The sequence below is a fragment of the Rattus rattus genome, chromosome 3, assembly GCF_011064425.1.
Source record: "Rattus rattus isolate New Zealand chromosome 3, Rrattus_CSIRO_v1, whole genome shotgun sequence".
Taxonomy (NCBI): Eukaryota; Metazoa; Chordata; class Mammalia; order Rodentia; family Muridae; genus Rattus; species Rattus rattus.
In genome coordinates, this window is record NC_046156.1 from 199954507 (window position 1) to 199972341 (window position 17835).

Here is a 17835-nt window from a genome sequence, read left to right on the forward strand (position 1 = left end):
GAGAGGAGGTGACAGAGACAACAGCCCACGCACAGTAAGGCTAAAAACGACAACGGATACTTACTTAACGAAGAATATTAGATTAGTTTTCTTTTAAAAAGTTAAAACTACTTATTTGTAAATTTCACTCTGAAGTTTTTATATGTATTTCTATTTTTGTAATCTCCTTGGAATACAGGCAAAAAGACCATGAGGCCTAAAAGCAAGGAACAGACTGAAGTTGAAAACAACCACAAAAATCAATGCTAGCATTTGTTCCTGTATCTACCTACAGTATCTAAAGGCCAGTCTATGACTATGTCTTTTTACTGTGGCGCAGCCCAGTAAACCTAGCCATTCTGCATACAAATACAGCTGTAACAAAGATATCTGCAGTGACCTGTTCCCCCCAGCAGATGAATGAATGTGCTTATCATTACTCCTTCCTCAGAAATACAGTTAGTACATTCTATAGTGCAAAACAGAATAACTACAACTAAACCCATTCTGGGAATACTGCGACTTAGGAAACAAACAAAATTTAAATCCTATTTTAATAATCAATACTGCAATTAATATGCAAAAGAAGAGGGATGGGAAAGGACCATAAAAAGACTAAGATTATGAAGAATATTTCCTCTCATTAGTCTGTCCACAAAAATAATGATAAAAAAAAAAAACCAAAAAACCAGACAGACTGTCAGACACTTCCAAACAACCCGTTTAGCTAATCTGACGTTCAATTAAGATTTTGTTCTCTAAGTTGAATACACAAGAAAGTGGTGCATAGAACATACAAAAACAGATGGAGAAATACTGCAAGCTTTTTCTTGATATAAAACATCAACAATGTGCAGTCAAATGTAGACAGTAAGAGGAATTCCAAGAGCACCTTCTACTTCTATAAGCAATTTTATCATAAGAGAACTAGACTTTTGAGTGGAACAATAAAATCTCAATTGTTTTTGTCTCAGCATATTTTTAGATTTTACAACGTGGCTCTCTTAGCTAATTCCTATTTAACTATCCTGCCATAGCTAACATTTCTTTTGCTTTGATTACAAATGTCTATGGCATGCTGGCTGACCACACTCAACCAATAAGCCTTTTTAATGTGTTCTAATAACATACTTTGATCCCAAGAAGTTGAGTTAGATGCTTAAACAGTCAGCTGTCAGCTTCTAGACTGGTCTGTGCCAGTGCACTTGTTCTCACGCTGTACAGCATCATTTACATTAACATTATTTACGTCATGACCACACACTGTAAGACAAGAAAGGTGTGTCTATGGAAACCAAGAATGGTTCAACAAAAGTGAGGCACTCCTTTAAAAGAGACCAAAGGAAACCTTAAAATTTAGAAAGCACTTATACTTTTATTTCAAGTGTTTCTTCCGGCAGGAGGTAGTGGCAATGACTATAGTTCCAGCATTTAGGAGTTCGAGGCCAGCCTGCTCTACAGAGTGATTTCCAGGACAGCCAGGGCTACAGAGAAACCCTGTCTCAAAAACAAACACAAACAAACAAAAGTTTATCCTGTTATAGAAACTGAACTGCAGATCGTGCATTCTAACTATATAGTTAGCACAGACCCTCAACTCCATAGTCATGGTATCTGTGTGAAAAGGCGGCAAATGAATATGTGCTTTGCTAAATCATTTAAATAAACAGATATTTTTCAATTTTACTTCTTAAATAACCTATAAATTGTCCCAATCTCATCAGTTATGAAGTAATCTACTACTCTTTGTTCTCAAAGTCAACTGAATAAATAAAACCTTTATGTTTATACAAAACAGCAGCATGTGGCAGTACTCTACAGAAGGGTGAAGGTTTCGTAGCACCCAAAGCCATCCTGATATGCAGTCGTTGCTGGTGAACACTTACTGCATGGGGACAGGTACTCACCGTGATCACAGCCTTGCTTAGACAGATGGATCCCCTACAGCCATATTCTGTTTCATCTTCAGATTTGTAGTAACTCAAAGTATTATTTTTCAAAACAACCCAACGATCCTGCCACCCATGAATATAGTTTGTCCACTAGGGATAGAAAGAAGAAAAAGGAAAAGGGGAAAAAAAATAAGTCAGTATTTTAGAAATTGAAACTTTCCAAAATTTTAACACAAAACTTTGAAAAAGGCATATCAATTATAATAAACAGTAAAATAATTAGTTAAAATATTAAGATACTTCTAGTATATGATGGCTTTCAGTAATTTTACTTTAATAGCTAGAAAACAAAACGTTAACATTTTCCTGTACATTTATAAAGTTCTGCCGTGATCTTTGCATCCCCTCAGGCTCCCTTCTTCATCACCTTGACATTTAAATTGCTCTGGTCCCTGTATAAAGTAACGTGGAATAACTCGGTTACACAGGCTCTCTCCTACACCACAAACTCAGCCTCCTAAAGACGTCTACTTCAGTCATCACCAAAATTCCACTCTTGTTGTAAGCCAGTCCCATATACCAATAGTATAATAGTCATAACTACGGCAAAGAAAAAAGTCTACATCATTAATCTTTACTAAGCTCACATCAGTTTTAACTCTTCCTCTATAGAACAGATGACTGCATATTTAAAATGATTTGCTCAGGTCTTGATATAGTTAAGATAACAATCAAGAAACTGCCAAAGGCATCTTGAACACATGGGCACTGGAAAAATTTCCTGAACAAAACACCAATGGCTTATGCTCTAAGATCAAGAATGACAAATGGGATCTCATAAAACTGCAAAGCTTCTGTAAGGCAAAAGGACACTGTAGTTAGGACAAAATGGCAACCAACAGATTGGGAAAAGATCTTTACCAATCCTATAACAGATAGAGGCCTTATATCCAAAATATACAAAGAACTCAAGAAGTTAGACCGCAGGGAGACAAACAACCCTATTAAAAATGGGGTTCAGAACTAAACAAAGAATTCACAGCTGAGGAATGCCGAATGGCTGAGAAACACCTAAAGAAATGTTCAACATCTTTAGTCATAAGGGAAATGCAAATCAAAACAACCCTGAGATTTCACCTCACACCAGTGAGAATGGCTAAGATCAAAAACTCAGGTGACAGCAAATGCTGGCGAGGATGTGAAGAAAGAGGAACACTCCTCCATTGTTAGTGGGATTGCAGACTGGTACAACCATTCTGGAAATCAGTCTGGAGGTTCCTCAGAAAATTGGACATTGAATTGCCTGAGGATCCAGCTATACCTCTTTTGGGCATATACCCAAAAGATGCCCCAACATATAAAAAAAGACACGTGCTCCACTATGTTCATCGCAGCCTTATTTATAATAGCCAGAAGCTGGAAAGAACCCAGATGCCCTTCAACAGAGGAATGGATACAGAAAATGTGGGTACATCTACACAATGGAATATTACTCAGCTATCAAAAAACAATGACTTTATGAAATTCATAGGCAAATGGTTGGAACTGGAAAATATCATCCTGAGTGAGGTAACCCAATCACAGAAAAACACACATGGTATGCACTCATTGATAAGTGGCTATTAGCCCAAATGCTTGAATTACCCTAGATACCTAGAACACATGAAACTCAAGACGGATGATCAAAATGTGAATCCTTCACTCCTTCTTTAAAAGGGGAACAAGAATACCCTTGGCAGGGAATAGAGAGGCAAAGATTAAAACAGACACAGAAGGAACACCCATTCAGAGCCTGCCCCACATGTGGCCCATACATATACAGCCACCCAATTAGACAAGATGGATGAAGCAAAGAAGTGCAGGCAGACAGGAGCCAGATGTAGATCTCTCCTGAGAGACACAGCCAGAATATAGCAAATTCATAGGCGAATGCCAGCAGCAAACCACTGAATAGAGAATAGGACCCCCGTTGAAGGAATCAGAGAAAGAACTGGAAGAGCTTGAAGGGGCTCGAGACCCCAAGCAACCAGAGCTTCCAGGGACTAAGCCACTACCTAAAGACTATACATGGACTGACCCTGGACTCTGACCTCATAGAATATCCTAGTAAGATCACCAGTGTAAGGGAAAGCCCTGGGTCCTGCTAAGACTGAACCCCCAGTGAATGTGATTGTTGGGGGGAGGGCAGCAATGGGGGGAGGATGGGGAGGGAAACACCCATAAAGAAGGGGAGGGGAAGGGTTAGGGGGATGTTGCCTGGAAACCGGGAAAGGGAATAACACTCAAAATGTAAATAAGAAATACTCAAGTTAATTAAAAAAAAAGAAAGAAAGAAAAAGAAAAGAAACTGACAAAGGTAGAAATTTAATTTCATAGGAATATTTGATTTTCTAAATTTTATTTATGTCTGGTGCTTTAACAAACAATTCTACAAACTAATTTAAGCTGGAGGATTAAACAGTGTATAGCTGAGGCTCTTCACCCATTGAGAAATCTTTTATATTTCTATTTCGAAATTAGGCACATTTGAGATTGGTTCTGCTTTTAAATCTAATCTTCATTATTATAAGCCACTTCTGGGAGCTCACCCATGCTGATAATTTAGCTCACTCTTTTCTGAGGGGTCTCTCGGCAGTACTTCTTTAGTTCTAACAGCTTGTGACTAAGCCAGCACTTAGCTACGTACGCACTTGAAACAAACACAACTGAAATCATCTCCTGTAAGGTAGATTCCTCCCTATTTACTGTTTTCTTTGATTGTATTACTACAGTCATGAAGACTAAAGCTGGCTTAGCATCAGATGTATGAATAGAACAGCAGACACAACTAAACAGACCCAATTTTGTTACCTGAGCTGGGGGAACACGCAGGTTACTTAATTTTTTCTTTTTCACATGTTGTTTGAATGGCTGAATATGAAAATAACTAGCAAAGTCATACAGGATACTCATGACTTGACTATTCCCTTCCTCACCAAATCTTATTAATCTTTATGAGATTATCACCAAATCTTATTAATCTTTCTTTGCCATCAACCTTAAATTTGCTTTGTCTTCCCAATTTTCAATGAGTCCAATAAAATGTTCAGTTTCCTAGATTCTAGAGACCTCTTAGTAACATTACCCCTCTTAACCTCTCCTTTTAAGAGTAATCTTATTATACTATTAAACGTACCCCCTTACTTGAGGCTCCAGCCTTGAAACTTACACGGACAATTTCCTAATCTTTATCAAGACCCTCCATAGATTAATCTTACCTTGCTGCCCATCATTACCCTCTATGAACCAGTAACTGTGGCCATGTGCCCTCTCTGTGTTTTGCTGTCAATCAAATCTCTCTCTTAGTGTTAAGATTACATAAGAAAATTTTAGAACAGTGCCCAGCTTGTCCTATTAACTCAGTTTGAAGTGTAATTATGCACAGATAAGGAAGCTTAGCCATCAACCTCTCTCTCTAGAACCTTTCTAAGGTAAAAGAGGAACTCTGGTATACATTTATAATCTACATTATTTTCTTATAGCAGAATCAACAGATGGCATAGGCTTCCGGACTCAATAATGTTATTTGCTATTATTACACCCAAGAAAGCAGGACTTTGCCTTTTTTTCTGCCCATATTTGGTCCATCCACCAAGTTAACAAGGATTGCATCTTAGATATTATAAGAAAACAAAGACTCCTTCCTGTTGCTAAGTTTGACAATCACGAATTCAACAACAACAGGACGACGACAAAAAGTCAGAACCAAAATGTCCACACAATGGACCCAATGGAAAGAGATACTATTTATGTAATAAAAGGCTTTGTAAGGACAGCATTTGGGATGGCCTCAAACAGCCAAGTACGCTAGGTCATGTCTATCCTAACATGAAGCTCTGGGAGCTGGGTTATGAGTTAGAAGCTAGTCTGGCATGTTTAACAAAGCTCTGTCTCAAAATAAAGAACCAGAACTGGTGGCCTACACTTTAACTCCCAGCATTAGAAAGACAAGAGGCAGGGAAATCTCTGTAAGTCTCAGGCTAACTTTTTCTTAATAGCAAGTTCTGTGCCAGCCAGAACTACCTAGTGAGACTTCATCTCAAGCAAGTCAGCCAACAAGCAGCTAACAAATTCGTGGTGACGTAAGGTAACCATGGAGAGACTCAGGAAAGCTGACCAAGTTCTCATTTACCCAGGATTTGTTCCTCTAACGTGCTAAGGTACAAACCTTCCTCAACCATGTTCCATCTTATATTTCATAACTACATACAATTACAACTTATCAAGGATTTCTGGAAACAACATGATTAAGAACTGTCTTATAGGTATTTCTGATTACCATGTTAAAAGGAAGAAAAAGGTTTGGATGGGCCTATTTTTGATACAAATTTCAATCCCCTCAATTCCAAACCCATTCCAAATTTATGAGACAATAAAAAAAGGATTAATATTGGAACTTATCTATATAATTCAACAAAAGGAAAAAGAAAAGATGTTGAAAACTAGTTCTTGCTTAAATTATCAGATAAATTACAAAGGGTTCAAATTACAAAAGACATTAACCTTAAAAAACATGTATCATCCAGTGTGCATGTACTTATTCAGTGCAAGGTTCCTTTAATGGGGCTACAGCCATAGTATAGCAGAACACTTGCCTAGCATGCATGATGCCACTGGTGCTCTCTAACAATGTCCCAAACTAAACAAAGCACCTTCTAGAAAAAAGAGAGACATACGGCTCAGACTGTGAAGCACTTGCTAAGTAAGCATGAAGACTTGAGTTTGATTCCTAATATCCACATAAGAATTCCAAGCACAGTGGTGGCATATATGCCTATAATCTTAGGAGTGGGGAGATGGAAATAGGAGGCTTGCTGACTAAAACCAGTCCAGCTAAATCACAAGCTGTAGGTTTAGTGAGACCGTGTCTCAAGGAACGAGGCAGAAGATTGAGAAAGATACTCAGTTTTAGATCTCTGGCCTCCAAGCAGATGTACACATGTACATATGCAAACACGTATACATATAAAAATAAAATCTCCATAGAACATTATGTATAACCACACACAGTCACACACACACACACACACACACACACACACACACACACACACACACACACACACACACACTGGACCTGGAATTCAGATATCCACTTGCTTCTGCCTCCCATAAATTTCAGGACATTTTTCTTTACAGCTATTGGTAAGATTTTACTACTATTGGTTGTATATATACAGAATAGTCAAAATTCACGGACATAGCCAAATAGAATCCTTCTTTCAAAAATGATTTTGGGAGACAAAGGCTTTACTAGATAGGTAGGTTGGTTACTCACAATCCTCCTGTTTCAGCATCCTGGGTGCTAGGATTAAGTGAACCCAACTCTGCCATGTCCCAGGTTCAGAGTCACACTATACGTCACGCCCTGCTCTGTACAACAGATCACAGAGCGTATGATTTTTTTCACCATTCCAATTCTTCAACATCCAAAGAGTGATGATCAGCAAGTCAAAAGTAAGGCAGGCATCAGGAGCCCACACTTTTAATCCCAGCACTAGGGGAGGCAGAGGGCAGAGAGGAGGCAGAGAGAGGGGAGGCAGAGAGAGGCAGGAGAGGCAGAGAGGCAGAGAGGCAGAGGAGGCAGAGAGGCAGAGAGGCAGAGAGGCAGAGAGGCAGAGAGGCAGAGAGGCAGAGAGGCAGAGGCAGAGGCAGAGGCAGAGGCAGGTGGATCTATGTAAGCTCAAGGCTAGACTGATCTACAAAGTGAGTTCTAGGACAGCTATGGCTTGACAGAGTAACCCTGTCTCAAAGAAACAAACAAGTCAAAAGTAAAGTTTGCTCCATAAAATTCTTGAACAAAATACTAATATGGCATTCTGGCTCTCATCTGAAGACAAGGAAACTATCACAATCAGGAGAGACAAAGAACCCATTTTATAACCATTTGAAAATGCAAACGTAGTACACATCATGTTCAATAGAGTCTTAAATTATAAAGATGCATTAAATCTAAATAAACACTGGAGAGCTTCACTTTACTTAAAGCATTACATTAAAATTTCAAAAATAATCACAGTATTAAATACAACATAATTTTCTACTATGTAAATAAGTTAACACTTAGAAGCCTTGTATTCTTAAGTCTATCCCAGGCCCTTTCAGCTAAAGACTATGTAATAGCCTAAATTTCAGACAATTCCAGAAGTGATGTTCAAGAATATTAGAAGTACAATGATTTCTTAATGGCCATTAGCACATGACTTGGTATCTTATGACCAGCTTGCTAAGGGACCAGCCCCGACTCTCCCTCTGGAAACTAACTGCTTGCTCTAAGCATTTCTTAAAGTTTAACAGAAAAGGACAGGGAAGTCAAAAAGACTAACTGGGTCTCCCCACAACAAAAACGTAAAATACAACACACTGTGAAATATTAACAAGACCACTCATTTTCAACCCTATAAATGCAATCTAGGTTTAAAAAAAAAAAAAAAGAAAGAAAAGAAGAAAGAAAATTGAAGAGTTTTTAAAAGTACAGAGGGAAAATAAAACAACAAAAAATGTCTTTCTTTTCTGCACAAATACTGAATTACTTAAAAAAAAAAAAATGCTCCTTTTCCTGAACTAAAGGTCGGTCTTCACTCTGACACGTTTCAACTTACTATTAATATTTCTTATCCACAGCGTGCCAATTCAATAGCTCCTTTCTGAACTTGGACAAGGAGGGGCAAAGTACAGAAGTGCCGCACACACTTTCTACACCAAAGATCACTCACACCTCGAAGTTTACGATCTCAGATTTCAAGGCCAAAGCCAATCAACTGGTTTGCCTAAATTACACCCATTAGAGCTGAACACCCCTCCCCCCATTCTGGTGTGTGTGGGGGGTGGGGGGGGCTCCAAAAGATAGTTTTAAAGGTCGATTTAACTGTCCCCGTGTCCAGTACTTCTTCAGACACCACGGTTGCCCAACCCAGATTCCTACACCCCAGACAGCTGCGGCCTTAGGTTCCAAGATACCAGATGCACCTTGCCTTCCAAACTAGATCGTAGATTTAACACAAGCTTTCCAAGGTCCTCGACCAAAGCTGACAAGATCCAGAGATTAGGGGGTCTAGGAGTAAGGACAGTCCCAAGCACCTCCTATCCCATCCCTGGCGAGGCACTCATTCCAAAACGACCTTTCGGCCCCGCACCCCAGCACATTCCGCAGCCCCCGCCCGGGGACAGTCCGTGCCTCCCGGTCCAGCCCCACCCCAGGTCCCGAGCGGCTCCCCTCGTCTCGCGGCAGGTGAGTCCAGGCAGTGGATCCATGGCCCCACGGGCTGCTCACCTTGCTGAGGACTCCGCAGCGCTCCACAGGCGGCCCGGACTCTGTCTCCGGATCCTCCTCCGAGCCCGACGAGTTCCAGCTCTGGTTATCCGACATGGAGACGCGACAGCCGAGCAGGAGACCGGCCCCCGCTCCGCGAGCTGCGCCAGTGCAGGCGCCTAGTCCCTGGGGTGAAGGGTCGGGGGATGGCACAGCCAAGAGTGCCCGCTCCGGGGAGTGAGGGAACAGGAAGAGGGACGAAGCGCGCCCGCTGCGCCGCCGCCGCCGCGCCTGACACCGAGCGGACCAGGGAAGGAGGACGAGCGGCGAAGAAAGCCTGCCCTTCCAGCCGTCAGCCGCCGTGGCCGTGACCCCTGCGCTGCGCCCGGCGCCGCCACCTGAACTCGGCCCCCTAGATGCCAACCTCAGTCAGGGAGGGAGGAGGGGAGGAAGACGGGAAGAGCCAAGCCAACAGCAGAGACCCAGATCCACTCACACCTCCGCTACAGCCGCCATCTTCCTGCCGGGTCCACTATTTACCCTCCCTCCTCTCTCAGCTCCCTCCCCTCCGTCCTCCCATCCTCCCTCCACCCCGCCCCGGGCCCCTCCCGGCGGCTCTCGACGCTCCCTACCTCCGGCCCTCCCGGGTGACGACGGGTAGGGAAGGAGGCGGAGCAGGGAAAGGAGAGAGCTGAACAGGGAAAGCGCTGCGCTGCATTCTGGGAAGGCCGGCGCTCTGTCCGCCGCGCAGCCTCCTGGGAGTTGTAGTCGCAATCCTAGGCAACTGGTGTGTGTGTCCTGGGCGCGCGGAAGACTGGTTGCCTAGGGGAACCTTCTGAGGGCAAGTGGGCTTCTTTTGACAGTTGCGTGCCCCTTCGGTCCAGCCTGGCTTCCGATTCTGCCTTGCGTGTTTATGACGAGCCTGCGAATCGGGACGTGAGAACCCTCAGGTGAGGATGTTGGGTGGTGAGACGCTGCTTTCCGGAAAGCCCGGGAACATCTTTGCAACTTGCCTGGTCAAAAAAATGATAGAGGCTCAGTCGCTTTACTCAGGTTAGGAGTTTATGATCTCTCCAATCGCAAACTGAAGATTTTTTTTTCCCTCTCTAAAACAGTCACTGCTAATTCCGAAGGACTACTGTCTGTGTCTTCGGAAATAGATTTAATACTTGAGGTTTACTGCTGTCAAAGGAAGAATTCCTTCAGGCTATTTTCGCTTTGTTAATTTATAGAATTTTTATCTTGTGGAAAGTAATGTTGAGATTGTCAGAGAACAAATGACGTTTAAAGAACTTTTTAAAAGCAGATATAAGGATATTATTATATCCTGAAGTTTTCTCTTAGTTGTAAGCAAGTATCTCCCCTGGAGACCCTGAGTTAACCATCTTCTTCCTCCCCGAAAGACAGGAAAGTTTGAATAGAAACTTTCTATCATTAAGATCAAAACGCGAGTTTTACTAAATAATAAGGAATTAGACAATAGATAGCTATCAAATTACTGATAATTTACAACTTTGAATTTCCTTATTAAATTGTAAAAAAGAATTTCTGCTTGCTACCCAGATGGGAAAGTAAGAGGAAATTTTGAGTGTTTCGGGTGTTAAGGCACAATGATTATGAAACAAACGAACAAACAAACAAAAAACTCTGGGAGCAATAGAAGAGTCCTACACTCTATGTAATGATAGGCAGTAACCCTGAGAAATACTCGTGTAGAAGCGTTAGTGGAGACACTAAATGCAGTAGAGTCTAAATCTACTGTATGTCAGATACAAATGAGTTTCCATCATAAAGTCATGACAAACATAATTGAAAACCATTCAAATGATTAAAATCTTAAGAGATAAATCTTTTAAGAATACCTTGTCAAGGTGTTAAAACATAACCCAAGGTGAGAGAGAGAGAGAGAGAGAGAGAGAGAGAGAGAGAGAGAGAGAGAGAGACTTTGTAAATTACAAGAGTATACATTTAGAATAGTTTGCTTTCCTTTCTGAGTCAAATATGTTTAAGACTTTCTGATTCTTGTACTAGGTTTTAGAATCACTGCTCTTAAATAAACATGCTCGTAAACATTGAGGAATTCACTTCACAATGCCATTTAGATTAACAGAAATTATGTTAATGTTATGTTTAATTTTTAAATAAAACCTTCAATTTATTTTGTGACTCATTTTGGTTTTGAGTAATTGTGACTACCAACACCCAACTCCCGCTTGCTCGGGTGAAAATTGCTTCCTTCTATTTAGTGTTGCTGTATGAGGAACTGCCTTGCTACGTGGGTCCATTGTACTAAAGGCCAGAATATTTTAAGCACAGGAAGGTTTTTGTATGGTGATTAGATTACCACGTTAGAAATTATGGCCTGCATTATTACTGTTAGTGGAATAGCCATGCAGGAATAAAGGCACGGCTTTCTTTACTCCATAACAAAATCGATAGCTGCTCAGCTGTCTTGTCTTTTCGAATCCTTGCACAGTGCTCCACATTTTCGTTAGCTTTAGTTTTAGACCTTGTATAGCTTGGGATTTACTTTAGTGTATAGAATGAAGTAAGAAATTAATTATTGGTTTTGGGTTTTTTTTTTTTGTTGTTTTGGGTTTTTTTTTTGTTTTTTGTTTTTTTTGTTTTTTGTTTTTTGTTTTTGTTTTTTTGCAACTGGGCATTTGGACCCAGCATTTTATTGAAGTCTATTCTTTATTTGAGGGGTGTCTGTGTGTAGGGGGGTGTTGTTATTGTTGTTTTAGTATATTGATTGTTTGGTGGTTTGATTTGGTTTCTCTGTGTTGCCTTGGGTATCTTGGAACTTGCTCTGTAGACTGGCTGGCCCTGAACTCACAGAGGTCCACCTGCCTCTGCCTCTCAAGTGCTGTGCAATTAAAGGCATACACCTCAGCAACCACCCTTAACAGACTGTTCTTATTCTTACACAAATATGCCACCTTTATGACATATACAAAACCCGATGTATAGCCCTGCCACTGGGCTTCATTCTTTTCCTTTGATATATTTATATCTATACCAATACTGTACTGATTTAATTGCTGTTTGGTTTTATATAGACAATGAAGAAATTGTCCTGGTCTTCTTTTCCATTCGGATGTTTTTAATGTTTTCCAAAAGACTATGAAAGAGCTTATCGAATTAATTGAGAAATTGTGGGATGATTTTGATGCTGGAAAGATACTGCTCAAACTTAAGGACCTGAATTCAGTTCCCTAACATCCATGGAAATGCCAGGCAGTATGGTGCACATCTGTAATTCCAGAGCTGTCTGGGTGGAGACACATGAATCCCAAGAGCTCAGGAGCCTGCCAAACCAGCTGAAACGATGTATTCCCAAGCTGTGTGAGAGACCTTGTCCCTAAGAACAAGGTGGAAAGCAATTAAGGAAAACACTCAAAAGTTGGCCTAGCCTCCACAGTCACACACACACACACACACACACACACACACACACACACACACACACACACAACGTACATACACATTCACACGCCTGTTGGTGCATATGCACATATCCATGTGAAAGTGTTCAGCCATTAAAGAGACAGATTATGTATACAGAAAATAAAAAAGTATGAAGATTTGAATTATGAATGTACTTTATTAGTGAAGACAATACATACTTATGGTATTATTTGTGTGAACCAGACACAAAAGTCATGTAAGTGGAGCATCGTTGGGCCTATTATCCTGCAAAGGAGGATGAACTGAAGCACTGGGAGGTTAAGTAACTTACCCTGTGTCTCATGGCTACTAAGCAGCAGAGTTAGGATTTGAACCTAAGTCTATGTCTCTTTTACATCCCAATCCATATAAACCCTTTTCTGCTTTTTGATACTAAGTATCTTACTTTCAAGTCCATATAAACCTTTTTCTGTGCATTTTCATACCTAACTGGGAGGGAGTGTATAAAAACGGTTCTGGAGATGAGTACCTCCAAGCCACTATATAAAACAATGCATCCTACAGAAAAGGTGTCCATGCCACAATGCTTTTAATGCAGCCACTGATTTTTACCATTTCCCATTTTCCTCATCTGCTGTCTTATTTTGCCCACCATCAGTTTTTTAGAGCTCATGACCTTCTACTTATAATACTTTCGATGAAGAAGCTTTATCACAGAAAGGTTAAACATTTTTTCCAAAAAGTCAAAGTAAAGATGTATTTGGGGATTGAGCCCCAAGCATCCAGATTTCAGAGCTCCCCTCAACTCGCTCTCCTGGTTCTTCTAACGCACCTACTTCTCATAGGAGCCACACCAAATCATGAGCAATCCCAAGGTCTTCTTGAGCCTTGTGTCTCCACCGCCAACCTCCAGAAGCCCTGATCCCTAGAGGTGTTGGAAATAGAAATGTTTGCCGTTTTACTGACCAACGACAGAGAGCAATGACAGACAGTTGAAAGACGAGTTTCAGGCAAGCCAGGTCAGTCCACCACAAAGCCTGTGTGTTCCATATTACTACAGTAATTGTCAGATTGAAGATGCATTTTGAATTAAATAATGCCTTCTTAGCTAATCCGGAAAGTTGATTGCTCCTTATTAAAGCTGTTCCCACCTCTAAAATCCACGGCCAGTTAAAAACTGAAGAGCCACTATTTTGCAAACTTCGAGCTAAAGCTGTTAACTTGAAACAGAGGTGGTAATCTATGAACAGTGGCGGCAAAACCAGCCGCTTGGTGCTCAACACCTCTAATCCCGCTACTCAAGAGGCTGTCTGGGGAGTGTGGGTTAGAGGCCACACCTAGGCTACATACCAAGACCCTGTCTCACTAACCCAAGTAAACAAATCTTTAGAACTGAATATAGCATGTTAATAATACAGCTGTACTGGCAACTGTCTTTTCATGACTGGAGTAATTACCAAGGTGATAGAATTGATCATTCAAGTTTTCTTCTGTATCATTTTATGTGGAAACCCCCCCCACCCCCGCCCAATACCTGCATGGGCAGGTGGATATTTTTACTAGTTAAAGTGTCCTAGCACCTCAAATTCAGTCGTGTAAATTAACTTTTAACTTAGGGTTATTAGTTTCTTGTATCCTCTACATTTTCTTATTCATGATTGAGAGAAGTAACGATTGTAGCATTCCCCGCCCCCCTGTTGATGTCCATATCTTCATTTGTAGGGTTTTCTTGGTTTGTTTGTTCTGTGGGTATTTGGTTGGTTTGGTTTTTAGTTTTTTTGAGTCAACGCTTCATGTAGTAGCCCAAGCTGGCCTAGACCTGTTGCCAATCCTCCTGCCTTATTCTCCCGAATAATTTATGTTATAATGCATAGGTGATGACAGTTATTCTGCAACTACCGCCTACCCAGAAAGATTATATGGCACATTCCCATGTATATACACTAAAGTGAAAAAATAAAATAAAATAACCAATAGTTTCCTTCCTAGTTATTTGTCCATGTCGCTTTGTCTGTTTGTGTACTTGGCTGAATCTCTTTGGGGGTTGGATTTTCAAAACGGTCCTACTGGAACTCTTAATTTACACTGTAATATTGTCCTTCATAAAGCTCGTATTAGATCACACTCCATCATAGTGTGTTTGAGTTCTCCCGCATGGCTTCAGGCCAAACGGTTTCCAGCAGAGTGACTTCAGCAGACTGGCTCCAGAACAAGAAATTGTAAGGAGATGGTGTCGGGCTGTCATGGTTCAGAAGGAGCCACAGAGGGAACAGCAGTCAAACAACTTATTATGGTTGACCAGAAGACGCAGCCATAGATTTAATTTATTTCCAACATGAAAAAGAAATCTCATATTCAACCCATTTTACGTGTTTTGGAAACTTAAAATGAGGCCTTGTGTTTTCCTGTCCGCCTACGGGGCCTAGTGGCATCTTTTATCTGTGAGTTTTTGTGGTCTCATTGTCTTTCAATTCTCAGCTTGCAAAGAGAAACAGATAGTTGGCCAGCCGATGCTGTAATCAGTTTTCCCTAAGAGTATGGTATTTAAGGCTGATGTGTGTGCTGCATGCGTGTGTGTGTGTGTGTGTGTGTGTGTGTGTGCGTGTGCGTGCATTCGGTTTGTTGGTAGTGGGGCTTTGACTAGAAGCAATCAGCAGCATATCCAGTGTGTATTACTTCCATTATTGTCTGGTTTTAACTGTATGAGCTGGGAGGGGAAGTTCCAAGGAATAACATAGTTGTAAAAACCTATGGATATGGTCCACACAGATACTGATCATCCTTTTAAAAAGCATACTAGCATATGACAAAGACTTAAATGTATGCATCAAGCAGCATATGTTACATACTCTCACTAGAATTTGAGTTCCGTTGATGAACAAATTTCTGTTTTCAACCATTTAAAAATAATTTTAATACTTTCATTAAATAATTAAATGATTTTAAATAATTGATTATTTAATAATCAAATTACTTTTAAATTAAATTAATTTTAAATTAATTTTAATACTTTATAATTGTAAAATAAATTTAATAAGTAATGAGCACATAAGGGTTATCAAATATAATTAATAAATGTGTAAGAGTTTCAAATAATTTAAAAAGCATATGCATACAAGGTATTATATTGATTGCTATGGGAATTTGAATATAGTAAAGTTTAAAAAATGTAGACAGGAACTGGAGTTCTTATTCTCAAGGAAATTATAGCAGAAAACTAGATTTAAAAGGTGCATATGGGGTTGGGGATTTAGCTCAGTGGTAGAGCGCTTGCCTAGGAAGCGCAAGGGCCCGGGTTCGGTCCCCAGCTCCGAAAAAATGAACCAAAAAAAAAAAGTGCATATGTCACTAATTTTTAAACTGCTGTTTTGTAAGTTAAAAGAAGCTACCTACACTTTCTCTTATTACTAGAGAGTGGTAAAGCCACTACTTCAGTTCTCTTATCTAAAGAGAGCTCTCTGGCCACTTGCCCTAAGCCATCCTAGTTAAAACAGTGTTCATTTGGAATTTTTAAGAAAAGATGATTTGTGTTTCCAGGTCTTATTCTACCATACAGTAGAATAAAAATCAAAACTTGCGGGTCTCGGTGGCTTGTTTGGTATGATCTGTAGATGAAATTCTTAAAAAATAATTTTCTGAGACTGCTCCACTATGTGTCCCTGGCTGGCCTTACTCATACAGAGATCTTTTTGCCTCTGCCTCTGCCCCTGCCCCTGCCCCTGCCCCCCCTGCCCTGCCCCTGCCCTGCCCCCTGCCCCTGCCCCTGCCCCCTGCCCCTGCCCCTCTGCCCCTGCCCCTGCCCCTGCCCCTGCCCCTCTGCCTCTGCCTCTGCCCCTGCCCCTGCCTCTGCCTCTTCCCCTGCCTCTGCCTCTGCCCCTGCCTCGGCCTCTGCCTCTGCCTCTGCCTCTGCCCCTGCCTCTGCCTCTGCCTCTGCCTCTGCCTCTGTCCCCCTGCCCCTGCCCCTGCATGAAGCTCAGAAACACTTTTACAAAACTCCCACTCCAAGTTTCTCTGACTTTCCAATTCAACCTGCACTATTTTATATTTTTTCTATTCTGGTTAATAAGTCACTGTAGCCTCTGTCAGTGTTCCTCTCAGTCCCGTTAAAAATCACGAAATCTTCTAATATTATGGTGATTTGCCTTAGGTTCCAAGTGAGTGAATGGTCTTGTGTATTAATCCTAACTGGATTAATCTGTAATAACCATGACTTTGTATGTCTATTAATAATAGCACTATTGCTATAATAATTTTTCTTCACTTTGCATGTATCTCAGTTGTGCTGTTGTGAGGACAACTTATGTATAAGTATATGCAGGTAGGTATTAGTTTATAAAAAATGTACTGAATCCATCTACCTATATTTCTAGTAATGGAAAGTGTAATTTCAAAAATAATAAAGGTCTTTCAAGAAACTCCCATGTAATTTATCTTTAGCATGGATAACACTGTAAAGAATATAATACTCTTGTAAATATACTCACAAAAACTGATTACAGACATAAAAAGTAAGCGTGGGCATAGTGTAAGGACTGCTTACATGTTATCTTGCCATCTGTATTCGCACACAGAAAGACTTTGGCTTCATGTGGTGTGTGTGCTTTGCAAACTAATGGTTTTCAGTTAGACTTTGATCTTAACACGAAGGTAGGCTTATAATCAGTTTAAGCAACCCAAGTTTAGTAATCTGTAATAAATTTGAAGGGGATTTGTAAAGGTTTTTAAATGATAAATAAACCTTTGTAGTGCAGAACATAAAATTTATGTGATTGAAAGTAGCATTGACCATTACAGTCTCTAATCTTAGCATAAGAATAATCCCACAGCCCAATAGCTACAGAATTCCTTTTTGCTTATGCTGACATTTCTCATAACTCCCTTTTTCCTTGCATTGCTGTTGTTTAAGGTCTTGTATATTATGTCCCTGTTGCCCTTCTTGTGGTCATCGAGTACCAGTCAGTGACAGGTTGGTGGGAAAACTCTAACCTGGTGTCCTAATTAAATGACTAGAGAGGGGATGCATGCCTATTGGGTGGGTTTCGTTGTTTTGTTTTCTATTGTTCTCTGTGCTGGGAATGACACTCGGAGCCCTGTGTGCAAATCAGAGGCCATAACGTGGAGTGAGTCCCTATCCTCTCACCTGTTGTAGACTCTCAATTCCATCCTGGTCCCCACATCAGTCTTCCAGGGGCTCATGAATCCTTCCTCCAGTTTCCCAGGCCCTTGCTCTCAAAGCTAGTCTCTGTCAGTGTCATATTTCTGTCA

General features: G+C 40.7%; 2 protein-coding genes across 3 annotated transcripts in view; one reads left to right on the forward strand and one right to left on the reverse strand.

The window, feature by feature from the left end:
* Cert1 (ceramide transporter 1) overlaps nucleotides 1-9558 on the reverse strand; it is a 103294-nt gene extending 93736 nt beyond the window's left edge. The window contains exons 1-2 of the mRNA XM_032899008.1: nucleotides 9184-9558; nucleotides 1887-2021 (exon numbers count right to left, since the gene is read on the reverse strand). Of these exons, the coding sequence (XP_032754899.1) occupies nucleotides 1887-2021; nucleotides 9184-9279 (231 nt within the window). The 5' untranslated portion in view covers nucleotides 9280-9558. The remainder of the gene's footprint in view (nucleotides 1-1886; nucleotides 2022-9183) is intronic.
* Nucleotides 9559-9740: 182 nt separating this feature from the next.
* Nucleotides 9741-17835, forward strand: part of Polk (DNA polymerase kappa) — a 58435-nt gene continuing 50340 nt past the window's right edge. For both annotated transcript variants that reach the window (XM_032899005.1, XM_032899006.1), the window contains exon 1: nucleotides 9741-10112. The gene's annotated coding sequence lies outside the window, so the exon portion shown is untranslated. The remainder of the gene's footprint in view (nucleotides 10113-17835) is intronic.